The following is a 14669-nucleotide window of genomic DNA, read 5'->3' as shown; positions in this document are numbered from 1 at the left end:
TTTTTGCATAATTAGTGGAAGCAGAGGGCATCCTTAAGCTGAGAAACATTTATTAAATGGAGAAGAAAAATGTGGAATTAGGATGAAGAGGACAGAAAGAAGGCAAAAATGGGACATTTTTTAGAAAATAATTTGTCAATAAATAATTTAGTAAATTAAGTTAAATGTATTGAAATAGTGTGATACAACAAAAGCTGAAGTTTTAGGTTTCCATAGGTGGTCTTTGATATTAGTAAGGCTCCTTATAGAAAATTACTGAAAATATCCATTGCTAAGTGACTTGCACAGGAATGCTCTGATCCCACTTATAATTGTAGAAGGTATTTAGGAACATGGTAGAAAGTTGAGAAAATGACCAGCACAGAGACTTTGGGCATGGTATATGTATGTGTGATAAGAGTGAGAGGGGTGTAGGAACTAGAAACCATGAGGAAGGAGTCAAAGCATAAGGCAGGTTGTTTGGGGCCTAAGGGGAGGAGTGTTATTGTCATTAAGTAATAAGCATCCAATCATAGAGGAGGTTGTCACAAAATCGTATATCTTTGGAGTATTTAGTTAAGTTACAAATAAAGAATTTATGGGGCACCTGGCTGGCTCAGTCAGTGGAGCATGTGACTCTTGGTCTCAGGTCATGAGTTTGAGCCCCACAATGGGTATAGAGAGATTACTTAAAAATAAAATCTTTAAGAAAAAAGAATTTTATGCTAGAGAGATTATATTACAATTGAATTAATTCATGTGGATTATCTTTCACAGGTATTCAGAAATACCACAAATTCTCATCTAAACGTAAAAGTTTGAGATGCTTCTTTTGGCAAGGGCATAGATTTAATCACTGTTTATGGCCCCCTTGTAGCTGAAAAAGAAAAGTTGGCCTGATTAGCAGTAAACTGGGTAGTGTGTGCATAACTGGATACATTTTACAATTCTTTCCCCAGACTATCAATAAAGTACTGCTTCAGTATGCTGCGATTGTATCGAGTGATTTCAGTTCATACTGCGATAAGGAAAATGTGGTAAGTAAAACCCTGCCTTCATGTTATCCTGTTGAGATGTACTTTTTTAAACTAATAAGTAAGCAGGAGAAATTCCTGTTTTCTTTCTGTTTTCAAGGATAATAGGGAATAAGGGATCTCTAGAAACAGTTTGAAAACTTCTCTAGGAGTCCTGAACTGGTTACATTACAGAATCAGAGAAATGTTAAGAGCATGTCAAGGTCAGCCAACTTGTGGTTTTCCATGATCGTGAGGAACAAGATTCACATAAACAATTAAAAACCCACATAATCATAAAACATTAAACTAGGAATTAAAAAGTTGTTTAGATCGACACAAATAGAGTAGTTTGGCCTCCAGTACCAAAGTGAGTATAATTTATCTTTTGGTTTTCAAATAAATTGAGAAAGATAGTTAAAGTAAGAAATGATTCTGATTTCTACTCCAAGTTATTAACTTAGCCTTTTATTTTTTGGATGATTGAGAAAATCTTTATAAATTCAAACCAGCAATGCACCTTAATAAAAAGCACAAAGGGAAGTAAGATAAACTAAAGTGATTTAGAGAATAATCTGTGTTTATTCTATGGTGGAAGGTGAAATCTTTCCTATTCACCATATGTAATATTAGGAGAAATATATTGGCAACATTATAGGAATTTTTTTGAACACTGAAAAAATATATTACAAAAGTTAGTACTAGATTTTTAAAGAGGAAAACCAGCCCCCCCCCCTTAAAAAATTAGTTCCCACTATCAGGCAAACCTAAAATAGAATTCCCACTGAAACCTCATTGATCTCTGGCTGACAGCTCATTAATATGTCAGTCTTAATGGTTCTTGAGGGTCCCAGAAGATACTTCTTTCTCTTAAATTTTTATGCTGCCTAGAAATTTTATGAAAATTCCCAGATATCCAGCAGTGATTTCTAACTGCCATTGATTATAAATACTCTAATAGGCAAGATATTGATTTACTCAAGGCATATATTTATAATTAAATTTATAATGCATTTGAAATATATTATGATGAAAATCAAAAACAATGCCAGGTAATTTCAGAAAAAAATTCTGATTATATTAGGATAGCCAGTTGAACATTTTGAAAGGTAGCTATGAATTACCAAGGATAATTCTTGTCATTCAGAAAAGAAAATTAGCCTTAAGGACTCCTGCAGACTTTCACTGTATTATGAGGTAACATTCTATAGTATATTTTATTTTTAAAAACATTGGAGAAAAAAATCATAAATCAATGTTTATTATTACTTGTATTTTGTCTGTATATTTTATACTTTTCAAAATCAAGTATTTATAAAGAAAGAGAATAAATACTCTTGCAAATATTACAGCACAAGAACTTTTTTCCTCAATGCTTTTCTTTCCTAGTTCCTGGTATCTTAATAAGTCTTAGACTCTCATTCAAATGCCAAACATCATTTTCGCTTTTCCGTGAAAGAACGGCAATTACCTGCTTAGTTATGCTTTCAGCTGAGATAAATTGAAGAGGTTCCTTTGTACATTTATGCATGTACATAGAACTATTATAGGTTTCTTTCAATATCAAGAACATCAAAAGTTGTTTCTCCCCCCCCCAGTATATTTATGCCCATATACCTATTTCTTCTGCAAATTGACCTAGAAACTTTTAAAGAGGGACATCCAGGAGCACCTCAGTGGCTTAGTTGAGTGTCTGACTCTTCATTTTTGTTCAGGTCATGATCCCAGGGTCTTGGAATCCAGCCCCGTGTCAGGCTCAGCACTGAGCATGGAGACTGCTTAAGATTCTCTCAATCTCTCTCTCTCTCTCTCCCTCTGCCCTCTTCCCTCTTCCCTCTTCCCTGCTTGCACTCTCTCTCTCTCTCTCTAAAAAAAAAAAAAAAAAATAGAGACATCCTTTAAGAGATAACCATAACATGCTTTCCCAGGGGTCAGAATTAAAGATGATAGTTAAAATGTTAGAATGTTAGATAGTTAAAATGACAGAATAATTTTTTCTAAATTTTTTTAAGTTAGAACTTTGTTTTAAATTGAAAATGGATCACAAGTTTTTTTAATCTGTTGTCCCTGTACTCCAAAATACAGCAACACAACATATATAAATCAGAATTACTTTATTTTGAATATTTTTGAAAATCTTTTTCAGCTCAGAAACACCCTTTAAGTGATGTAGAAATGGCCATAGTCCCAACATAACTAACTTTCATATTCACTGTAGTTAAGGTTCCTAACTTTGTTCTAGATTTAGATATGACAAAATGCATTATGATATTTTTAGGGGAAAAGCCAAATTATATCCAAATAAAAAGATTACAGCTTGAACATAGGTTCTTTTATCTAACTAAACTCATCAACAAATGATACCTCTGAATTGGGTTAATGTTCCCTTTCCTGTACATGTTAGCTGTTTTGTTTTGTTTTCAGTGACCATGGAGGTGCTTAAAATAAAAGCTGTTTCCAGATTAGCTGTAAGTTAGATTCAGGTCTCAGTAGTGATTTGGTAAATTGATTCAATAAAATTGATAATTGGACATTTCAAAGTCAGAGAAAGCTTAATGAAAGAGGAGAGTCTCATATTTATTTTTATCTCTCTCTGAATAACTGAATCTTTTTTTTTTAATGTAGCCTTACCTGACGCCAATAGCAATCCATGCTAAGTGAGCACACAGTCCATTTTGTTTCTTAGTTGTTCTTTTCCATTGGAAATGGTCATATAAAAAGGCTTGGAGGTTGGTTTGTGCTCATACAACTATTACTAAAGTACTGTTATATGTGCCAAAAAAGATAAGCTTGAATGCCAATATCAAATAATCATAGAAGAGACCACCTAGTTAACTTAGACCCATGGGGAGCAGGGTGATACAACCTTTTACCCATCTACTCTTCCTGCTTCTCAATAAGAGTCATGGTCTTTTTTTTTTTTTTTTTTTTTTTTGACCTTCATTTCCTCCCTGGTAAGATGGCCAGATTCAAGCCAAATCTTCCCCCTCTGCAATTTAAAAAAAAAAAAAATGAAAGAAAGGAAGGGAAAAGAAAAGAAAAAAAGAAAATCCCAATGACTCTGGCCCTAAGTGGAGATTCAGTTTGTTGCCTTAGGGTCAAGATGCTGAATCCCCGAAAAATTTTGACTATGCATGTAGTGGAAAGGATAAGCCTAGATCAAGTGGCTCTCAGTCACATCTGGGGATCAGGATCATTGGTGGAACATTGTGGTTCAGCTTACTGAACAGAATCTATGGCACATGGATCTCAAATATCTGTGTTAGAGACATACAATACTTATGTGACCAGAATCAAGGGAAGAGAATCAAAGTTTAAAATTGTTTTCATAAATTGAAGTTAGAATGTGGTCACTTTAAGAATCAAGTAGAAAGTTTTTCAAAGGTCAGTAATGTGGTTACAGCATTAATAAAATCTTTCCACTGAGGAGTGCTAACAACTCTCTGATGTCCTGTAAGTCCTTTATATGCGTCTAATTCTTTATTGGCTCATTTCCCAGCAACTTGGAAGATATATCCACTTTCTTTTCTTTCACTGTTTTCCTCCCCCCAGTCAACTGGCTTTTCAGAATCAGTATGCGACAAATATTAAATTATTCTATAACTATTCTGAATTCTATTTTCCAATTATAAATTAACTCCTATTATTCTAAGGCCACATCTAGTCCTGTCACAGAGCCCTCCATCTTTATGTTATTGTTATATTTCTGCCTGCCTGGAAACATGGAGTCAAAAACATTTTTAAACATATATTCTGTGTAAGGCTCTGTGCGGTACTTTGGGAGTAAGAAAAAGCAGAGGACACAGCAGCATGTACGGTGCATTTAAGGTCAGTGGGTGAGACAGTGAAAAGCAATATAAAGTTAAATAAAACAAATGTCAAGTGAGTGACAACAGGATATAGTGTGGGAAAGAGAAAGCTCAAATCTGGAATAATGGATATGATTCAAATAGGCAAAGAGGTGAAACTGAAGAGGCCACATGCTAAGCCAAGTTGGAGTCTGGAAAGCACAGGTGTTTTGGGGGGAAAAGCTGCTTAGAGGGGAAAGTTACCTGTGGTAGACAGAGATAGGAAGGAAAACCTAATTTGGAGCCAGATAACTAAGGGCCTTGAATACCAGTGTGTGGACTTTGTCTATAGCCAAAGAGAATCTATTAAAGGTGTCTTTTTTTTTCTTTTTCGCCCTTGGATTTTTTTTTAAACTTTTTTTTAACGTTTATTTTTGAGACAGACAGAGCATGAATGGGGGAGGGTCAGAGAGAGGGAGACACAGAATCTGAAACAGGCTCCAGGCTCTGAGCTGTCAGCACAGAGCCCGAAGCGGGGCTCAAACTCAGGGACCAAGAGATCATGACCTGAGCCGAAGTTGGCCGCTTAACCGGCTGAGCCACCCAGGCGCCCCTCCCCCTTGGATTTTTAAAATTCAGATGGTGATTTTGTTTTTTAAATGGCAAAATAATGGAAACGTTAAACTGATATCTTTTCTTTTTTTTTTTAGAGTGTCAGAATTTAAGAATAAGGTGTTTTTTAATTATTTATTTCATTATTTTATTTTTTTAATATGAAATTTATTGTCAAATTGGTTTCCATACAACACCCAACGCTCATCCCAACAGGTGCCCTCCTCAATACCCATCACCCACCCTCTCTCCCTTCCCACCCTCCATCAACCCTCGGTTTGTTCTCATTTTTTAAGAGTGTCTTATGGTTTGGCTCCCTCCCTCTCTAACCTTTTTTCTTCCTTCCCCTCCCCCATGGTCTTCTGTTAAGTTTCTCAGGATCCACATAAGACTGAAAACATATGGTATCTGTCTTTCTCTGTATGACTTATTTCACTTAGCATCACACTCTCCAGTTCCATCCACATTGCTACAAAAGGCCATATTTCATTCTTTCTCATTGCCACATAGTATTCCATTGTGTATATAAACCACAATTTCGATACCTTTTCTTAAAGTAAATCTTTAAAAGAGAATTTGGCTCAATATTAAGAGCAAAAGAAAGATTAGTAATTAAGTCCCCAATAGCTTATTGTCTGATATATTATTAAATTGCATTCCCCAAAGTGATAATATTTCCCTCTTCCATTCTTGACTCTTAAGAAGTATAATCAAAATAGCAGAATTATTCTCTTTGCCAGATATAATACTTCAGTGATGATTGTATATTTATCACATTTAAGGTAAACTCATTCAATAATTTCATGTATAAAAGATTCTCACACCATCTTTTTTGTTGTTTGCTTTACTTCAAGCCCTGTATATTGATGAACAATATTCAACAATTGCGGGTCCAGCTGGAAAAAATGTTTGAATCCATGGGAGGGAAAGAGGTGGGTATATTTTTATGCCTGCATTTGCCAAATATCTATTTAGAGATCATTAGCAGCACAGTTCTTTGCTATGGAAAGTGACATAATCAAGTTTTTTACATGGGTTAACAACAGAAGAGGACATGGCTAATAATCTAAAATATCATTAACAATAAGGTGACCATTATACACAACAGAATATTTGAGTGATGCATTAGAAGTGTGAATGGGAGGGGGGAGATGGTCAGTAGCCTTTTGTAGTGTGTATACAGAGAGAGTGCTATACACACAAATCTATATATGCTAATGATCTGTAAAATTATACAAACTGCGGATTTTTTTTTTCACCATATTGCACAATGTCAACCTGATATCAATGTTTGCTCTGAAATGTGCTTTGTGGCCCTAGTGGTTTTGATGCATCAGTTTCTTGTTCACATCTAAAAATCTGTCAAAATGTGTTGTGTACTGTGTCTGTAATGTGTCGTGTCTTTGTCCAACATCTTTGACTTGCATTTCCCTGAGCAGAAGAAGGAAGGAGAAAGATTCTTTTATGAGGTTTGTGATAGCAAGCATCTTACCCTTTTCTGGCTGTTTCCCCCCAGACCTAAAGACCATCGCACTTATTTATTCTCATTCGCTCATTTGGATCAAGCAGACAGTGAAATAGTAGTTGTGCACCTGCCTCCTGCTTTTGCCACGGTCTTTCCTTTCACACACCAACATGAGCGTCCAGGGACTTGGGGACCAGAGTTGGTGCTGAGAGGGAAAGGTTCATGCAGCTGGCATTCTCCCACCACTCCCCCTCCCTAAAACAACCCCAAGGGCCACTAGAATGTAGAGATATTTCTGTTGAGGATTTTAGTTACAGTGTTCCTTATTGAGGTAAGGGTCAGAGATGTACGCGAAGCAAGTTTGGACTTCAAAGCAAAGATCCCTTTTATTTCTAAATGTACAAGGCTGAAAATGCTTCTTTTAACATTGGTCTTCTTCACATATGATGTTGCTTTTAACCCCATGGAGACATTTGTACGTTTCCTTCCCTTTTTTTGCTATCTTAGAGACTCAGTCTTTTGAAAACTGAATTTGCTGCTTAGCAGCCTACAAATCAGAAGCACTAGGATATGCGTGCAGAGATGGAATAGTTAAAAAATGAACTCTGATTTTTAAACCACAGTATCAGTTTATTTTGTATAAAATAAGACTCCATTCCCTATCATGTGTTAGTGCCTTTTGCACAGTATGAGGGCATCAATCTCGCTTTTGAATTATTTTGCTGAATTAGGTGAACACAAGCAATTGAGGATCATAGCTGGAGATTGCCATTTTAATTTTAGTGATGTTTTATATTCAGAGTTTAAGTTCACTTACTGTTAGAAGCATTGTGAAGAAATAACTGATTTCTTGTGTGGGGGGGGAATTCTGTCGTCTTTTACTGAATTTTTAAGACCACATATCATGTAAGGATAAAGTTATATTTAAAATGCCATATTTCCAGGAATTTATCCTAATGCTACTTCTATTTCCTTACTATTCCATGGTTGGATTCTAATGTGAGTCATATACTGCTGACTGAATATTAACAAGACAGATCAGACCTGTACTTAAGGAAGCTTTGTGGGCCAAGCCACGCGCTAACCAAAAATGTTATGGGGCACCTTGTACACCAAACAAGAATGGATTCTTTACTCCACATAAAATTGCCAATTTGAAATGTACCGGTTTCACATTGTAAATTTAGCTACAACTCTATAGCTAAATCACACAACTCTTCTTACTGGAGAACATAATGAAGATGGAAATACTGAGGTTGGTGCCTTCTACCTTTATCACTCTTGCAAGGCCAGTTGCTAAACTCCTCATACATAATTTAAAGGGAAAAATCAATTAAGTGAATGGAATGAATATCTAGTTTCTAACAATGTAATTTTTTACAAGAACAGCATGGACCCTAGTTCTTTTCTTTTCCTGCATTTAAATATTATTCATCCCTTCCCTCCCTCTCCTTATCATCTTTTGATATTCTGTCCCCTTTCTAAGAACAATTTCTTATTATCTTATTATTTTCCATTTTCACCTCATCATCTGCTACCAAAAAAAAAAAAGTGTTAGCATTGCCATTGGTATGGATGGTCAGGAGGGAGCAAGACCTCAACCCAAGTGTGGGTATAACATTCAGCCTCCAGAGAGAAAGGAGAGAAAGAATCGTCATTCTGCAGATTTATGTTAAGAGTTGCTAGTTGCTACGCTCATCCTCCTTTGGGCACCAGAATCTCAAAATTATAGGCAGAACCCTTCCAATCCAGTTAGCTACATAGGGCACTATCTAAATGGGCTCCTTAACTTGGAGCTGTTATAAAGATAAAGAGGATTTTATTGAGAATGACAGAATTTACCCCTCACTATGAGAAGTTTATACAGCACTTAATACGGGCATGCTCGGTGGCCTTTAAAGGTAATGCATTGTGTACTGACGCCAGTCTTCCTCTCAACAGTGGAACTGGTCGTAACACCGGGACTGGTCTTGCTAAGGGAAGCTTCCCTGTCTAGTTCTTCTTTTTAGGAGTTTCTTATAGTTTGTCCCCTACCACCTATGCTAGGATGTGCACTTCTTGCTACAAAAACTCTTAATTAGCAAATGATTAATGATTGTGCACTTGCTCAAAATGGTTTACTCTGTGTTCATTAGCTGGCTCCTAGCAGCGGCATGGCTTGCGTCTCATACCGTCTGCAAAGTGCCCGCCGCCCACACGCCCCGCTGCATAATGCTGCAGCTCTCTGCCGCTTTAGCCCCACCACTGTAGGGGCAGCGCGGCTGCGCTCTCTGTCCAGGATCAGCCTCTTTTCCCTGTGGAGATGGAAATAATGTTTAAAACCTTTTTCTAGGTGTAAAAAAACATTGCCTTAATGGAGTCCCAGTTTGAAACATGACCTGACATTCTGACAGTCTTGGCATATGTCAGTGGCTCCAAAAGCAGTCCTTGTGTAGACACCATTACTGCCTGCCTGCACGATACCCCAGAGACCATGTGGGCACATCGTTTTTTTTTTCCTAGTGCCCTACTTAGAAAAAGAAAAGCAAACCGCTAAATTTTTTCTCCTCTATTGTGACTTTCTGACATGCTTCCTTGCATAAAAATTAAGAGCATGTTTTGGCATAACAACTTTGTGATTACTGTAGAGAATATAAAAAATATAGTAAGTCACACAAGCCATGAAGCAAACGTAACCTTAAGAATGAGGCCCAGAGTCTGTTTTCTTTTTAGTAAAGCATGCCATGTGATTCTTTCATGTGCATATTGTTTTGGGACACACTATACTAAAATAAAGTAGCCAACCCACAGTATGGATTGACTTGAGCTAAAAGTTAAATTATGTGCACCACAATCCCCATACTGCATTATCGGTCCCTTTGTAACACAGTAACAGCAAAATGATTATCAGAATGTCAGGTACTTATTTTCATTATTGTGAATGATCATTTTATTATTCTCTAATAGCTGAAATACCTCAAAAGAAAAACACATATACTTTGGTTTACATTATTTTAATAGCTTAATTATTTTATAAGTATAACTCAGCTCAGAGCAATTTGAAATAAATACAGACCTTGTATTTATTTTTTCATAAAAATATATTGCCCTCACCTACAAAAAGGACTCGGTTGCATTTCCTTGCCCTGCAATCTAATTTGTATAAATACATGAAAAAGAAAATCAGATGATCTGAAATTTCATTTCATTTCAGGAAGCCATAAGATATGGGTTATGAAACTCTGGAGAACTTGTAGTAATTGATTTAGAAAATTATGACTGTGCTGTGTAAGCAGAAGAGGCATTACTCCTTCATGATATTGCATTGGTGCAATTGTCCTGAGTGGTAGAATTCATAATTATCCATAAGCCTGCTAACTTACTGACAGTACTTCAGATGCTAGAAGTCAGCCATCATTAAGTGAGGGGAATAAGGGCATTTGTTTCCTTAGCTATATTCTCTTACTCTCCTGGCCACAAAGCAGACTAATTAGATACATTGGTAATATTTTCATTGCTATGTCTCAAAAATAACTGAATCTCTTGACTCATTTCACTGTAGTAAACTTTCCTGAACAGGGCCATGGAATCTGAAACATAACACCACCTATCCTAAACATGTGTGTATTTTAATGAGCAATGTAACTATTCTTTTGTTTCAGGAAAGCCTTATCTATATCCTTTTCCACTGTTTAATGATGAATTTGATGAATTAGAAACTGCATCTAACTCAAGTATAATGCATGTCGCTGATTGAAATTCACTGTAAAACCGATTAGCTGTAAGGACTTAGTCTTCAGCTAAGCAAATCCCCACCAGAGAGGATGGAAATTAACCCCTATCATATTTTACTTAGCATTATCCTTTCAAAATTATACTTGCTGGCAACAGGGGATTGAATAGCACTGCTTTAAAGGAAACAATGCTTCACACTAGTACTTCTGTAACTTCAGCATGCATCAGAACTACCTGGGTAGCTGGTTAAAACACGTTGCTGAATTCCATCCCCAGATTTTTTGATTCTGAAGGTCTTGGGTGGAGCCTGATGACCTGCATTCCTAACAGATTCCCAGCTGATGCTAACGCTTCTGCTCAGGGGACCACATTTTGAGAATTATGGCTCTGTGCTCTTAGAACAGCAACCAGGTAATTAGGAAATGGCTCAGAGCCTCCTTTGTCTTATCTGTGCCACACACCTCACTGACCTACTTAATATGTTTTGAATCTTGAGAACACAGAGGACTCGACATGTTGGAATGGATCCAGACACAGCATGCAATGGTACAGGCAAATGTTTGTATTAAGGAATGCAGTGATCCAAAAACATAGGTGACCAATTTGCAATACTAAACAAATACTCAGAATTTTTTAAAACATTCTAGACTTTATGCTTACATTTTATATGTAACCCTGTCGAAAGGTGTGGTTGTACGGAGGCTAAGCTTTATGTTCAGGTTTCTGATGTGTCTCACCTTTTGTCCTTAATGTAAATAGATACCACTCACTAGTTAATACATTAGTGACAATCGGTGTACTGTTTTCATCTCTTTTCCAGCCATTAAAAAGTAAATTATAAAATATGTATCAGACGTCTTAGATAATAAAATAAACAATTTACATTAGTCATCTCTTCCTTTTAGTTCTAAAATTGTTGTCTAAAGCAATTTGCAAAGATTTTTTTTCTATTTGGTAGAAGGGTCTATTGTTGCCACTTATAGTCACTAAATCTGTAGGGCAGTAGTTGAGACAGGAAGTTTATTAGTGAAGTCAGAACAAGTAAAGTAATAACGTTTGGGAGTGGAACCTCCTCCCCAACACTTTGCAAATTTGAAAATATCCTTTAAATGAAAGCTGTACTTGTTAAATCTTATCCTGCAACAATTCAAAGAATAAGGTGAAACTTCTAGTCTCTTCATGTGTAAATAGAGCTCCAAGGTGGGATGTCATTTGGCTGAATTCGGTAAAAGCAAGCAGCTATTTTTAGTTTTATGGCAGCAGATAACAAGGGGAACTGAATGTTTGAAGTAGTGGCCTTTTATTTTGATGGCAGGCAGCTGTTGCCTGCTTTCTTTCTCCTCTGAACCATCTCTATGATTGCAGTTAACAAATCGGACTTAATAGAAAATTAAAAGACTAATGAGGGCCAGAGGGGCAAATTGCATTGAGGTGATTTAGTAAGTATGATTAAGAATCTAGCACTGCTACCAAGTAAAATTCAGCTAACTGCTAAGCTTGTGAAATGAAGAAAAGGTGCCATCTATTAGGTTGAGAAGTTTCTGGGTGGGTGACCCATGTCAGGATGAAATAAAAACTCAGGCGGGTACTGCTTGTTAACCTCATTCCCCAGAGCATTCCCACGAAATCATAGGGTCGCCTCTGTGCCATCAAGTCTTTATTTAAACTAACCTGTCTCTGAACCTTAAGAGAACTTGAGAGAGAATTCAAGCCACAGCCAGGAGGGAGAAAAAAAATAGAGCTTAACTGCCAGTTTCTATAATAGACCTATTTTATTGTCTTGTGATCCTCTTTGACTGTTTATGCTTGCCTTCACAACCCATAAATCAATGCAAACTAGGAAAATTTACTTCTCTAACCCAGCCAATCCCCCTTCTTCTCCTACTTGATTGAAAGGGACCTCAGGCACTTCATGCAAATGGCTCACTGAGGGAATTCTGTCTCCATGGACTGATGTTCAACAGGTACTCAGTTCAGTTGATTGAACAGACTGTGTTCACAGTGCCTAATGGGTGAATGGATTCCCTAATGTGAGTAGCAGAATGGGAAAGACAGAGTGAAACAGGGCAAAAAGGCATTTTTTATAGAATAAATTCTGAACATAAATTTTGTGCCTCCTTTCTTCTCCTGACTTAATCTTACTCTGTCCATATTCATGGTTAGTCAGCCAATAGATGGAGCTAATAAGCCCAATGTTCCTTCTCAATCAAGTTATTTTACTTGTTTAATTTTTAATGAGCATTTGCAGAAGAGAATTTCTTTAAAAAAATATGGCTTCTTAGACTGCTGCTTCTCAGTCCTCATATGTCCCCAAAATATATCATGAAGCATGGCACATTGTCCACGCCTTGGTTTTTCCACTTGTAAAAGGGAATTGTACTCTATGGCTTCTGAAGTTCATTCTAGTTCTAAAATTCTGCAGTTATAAGGACACTTGTTATAAACCCATGGAGTAGAGGTTTAGTCTGTTGTAGGTGAAGAGGAAAAAAATGTTTAAGAGAAAAGAATGGATCTTGTCACTCATATGAGGTCTGAAGGTATCATTTTTTCTTAAAAGTACAGGGATAAAGGAAAGGCTTTTTTCCCCTTCAGTTGTCTAGGCTGAAGAACCTAACTTAACATATCTCAAAGGCATTCAGTTGATTTGAAGCACAATGACAGTTGGATTTACTGCATACTCTCTAATTAGGATGCGAGACAGCTACTGATGTTCAACTTTCGAAGCGAAGAAGTTAGAGGCATGAATTTATATAACTAATGATACTCTAGCATAACAGTTCATGCAAATCTGAATGGCATAAAGAAAATGTCATAGTCTATCTCTTAAAATTGTCTTATAAGTTCTTGGGGAGCGTCTTTCCTAACAGGAATAAAAAAGGAAACAAAAGACAGTGTAGCATTGGTGGACCTGGGGCACAATTCTTTTTCCTTCCTTTCTTTCTTTCTTTCTTTCTTTCTTTCTTTCTTTCTTTCTTTTTTTTTTTTTACAATACAGAACACCATACATGTTTTTAAATTTCACGCAACATTCCACAATACCCATCCTGAATACCATAGCTCAGCAAGGTGATTTAGGACATTCCAAGGAGAGTAATTTCCTGCTGGATTCAGTAAGGAATGTTCAGTGATTTCTCAATCATATATTTTAAGTTGAGCTAGCCATTTTAGGATGTATAAATTCTGGCCAAATAGGAGAGTTGGAGAGAAATGGTATTTAACAACAACAACAAAAAAAACATAGCCCAGATAAGATTGTGATAAATTACTTGAAGCACTTCCCTTGTTGAAGCCAACTACTAGGGCCAGCAGATTTGGTCTTTATTAAAACCACTCTAGGAATAGTTAGGAGGATGGAATAAAAGAGAAAACAAGAACACAATGTGGAAATGATTGCACTCGAGTCTACATGAGGATAATTCTGCATCAAAAATTGAAGAGGATAGGACAGATGGAGAAAATATTTGAGATGTTATCAGTCATATTTGGTATCCAAGTGACTATGGAAGGTAGAAGGCAAAGAAGGGTCAAAGATGATTTTCACATTTCTGCCTTAACGGTATGGTATCAATAAAATTTGAGACATAAGTTAAGGATGGACAGGTAATACGTTCATTTTTGATATGCTGATATTTAGGTCATCCAAGTAGAAAAGGCCAAATAGGCATGTGGGAATGTAGACATGATACTCAGGCATCCTGTTAAAGCTATAGATAGAGATTTGGGGGGTTGTTAACACAGGGGTGGGAATTGAAGACATAGGCATGGATGTGATTGCTCAAGAGACACTGAGTGGGAAAAAAAAAAGGAGACGAGGAAGGGAGAATTGAAGGACACTTATTTCTAAGGAGTATATAGAGGAAGAAAAGTCATCAAAAGAGAGACAAATGATAGGCAGAAAAATAGGAGAGCTAAGAGAAGGTAGTCTCTAGAGAAATAAGGAAAAAGAGCTTGAGAAAGCAAGAGTGAATGCAGGCTGAGTAGGCTGAATAGTCATTGGAGATCACTATTAAGAAACCACTGGTGATGTATACATGAACATTTCAGTGGAGCATCCAGAGCAGAAACTACACTAGAGGAGATCAATATTTAAGAAATAAG

The 14669-nt window shown here is 36.6% G+C and overlaps 1 protein-coding gene across 6 annotated transcripts in view; it reads left to right on the top strand.

Annotated features, from left to right (window-relative positions):
- UNC13C (unc-13 homolog C) overlaps positions 1-14669 on the top strand; it is a 610270-nt gene that overhangs the window by 490527 nt on the left and 105074 nt on the right. For 3 of the 6 annotated variants that reach the window (XM_019442063.2, XM_053889049.1, XM_053889048.1), the window contains exons 26-28: positions 939-1016; positions 6247-6324; positions 6832-6861. In XM_019442063.2, coding sequence (XP_019297608.2) covers positions 939-1016; positions 6247-6324; positions 6832-6861 — 186 coding nt within the window. The remainder of the gene's footprint in view (positions 1-938; positions 1017-6246; positions 6325-6831; positions 6862-14669) is intronic. The other 3 variants (XM_019442067.2, XM_053889051.1, XM_053889050.1) reach the window with 1 other exon arrangement.

The sequence above is a fragment of the Panthera pardus genome, unplaced genomic scaffold (assembly GCF_024362965.1).
Source record: "Panthera pardus isolate Hobbes unplaced genomic scaffold, ASM2436296v1 HiC_scaffold_24, whole genome shotgun sequence".
Classification (NCBI taxonomy): domain Eukaryota; kingdom Metazoa; phylum Chordata; class Mammalia; order Carnivora; family Felidae; genus Panthera; species Panthera pardus.
This window is presented reverse-complemented; position numbering and strand designations above follow the sequence as displayed.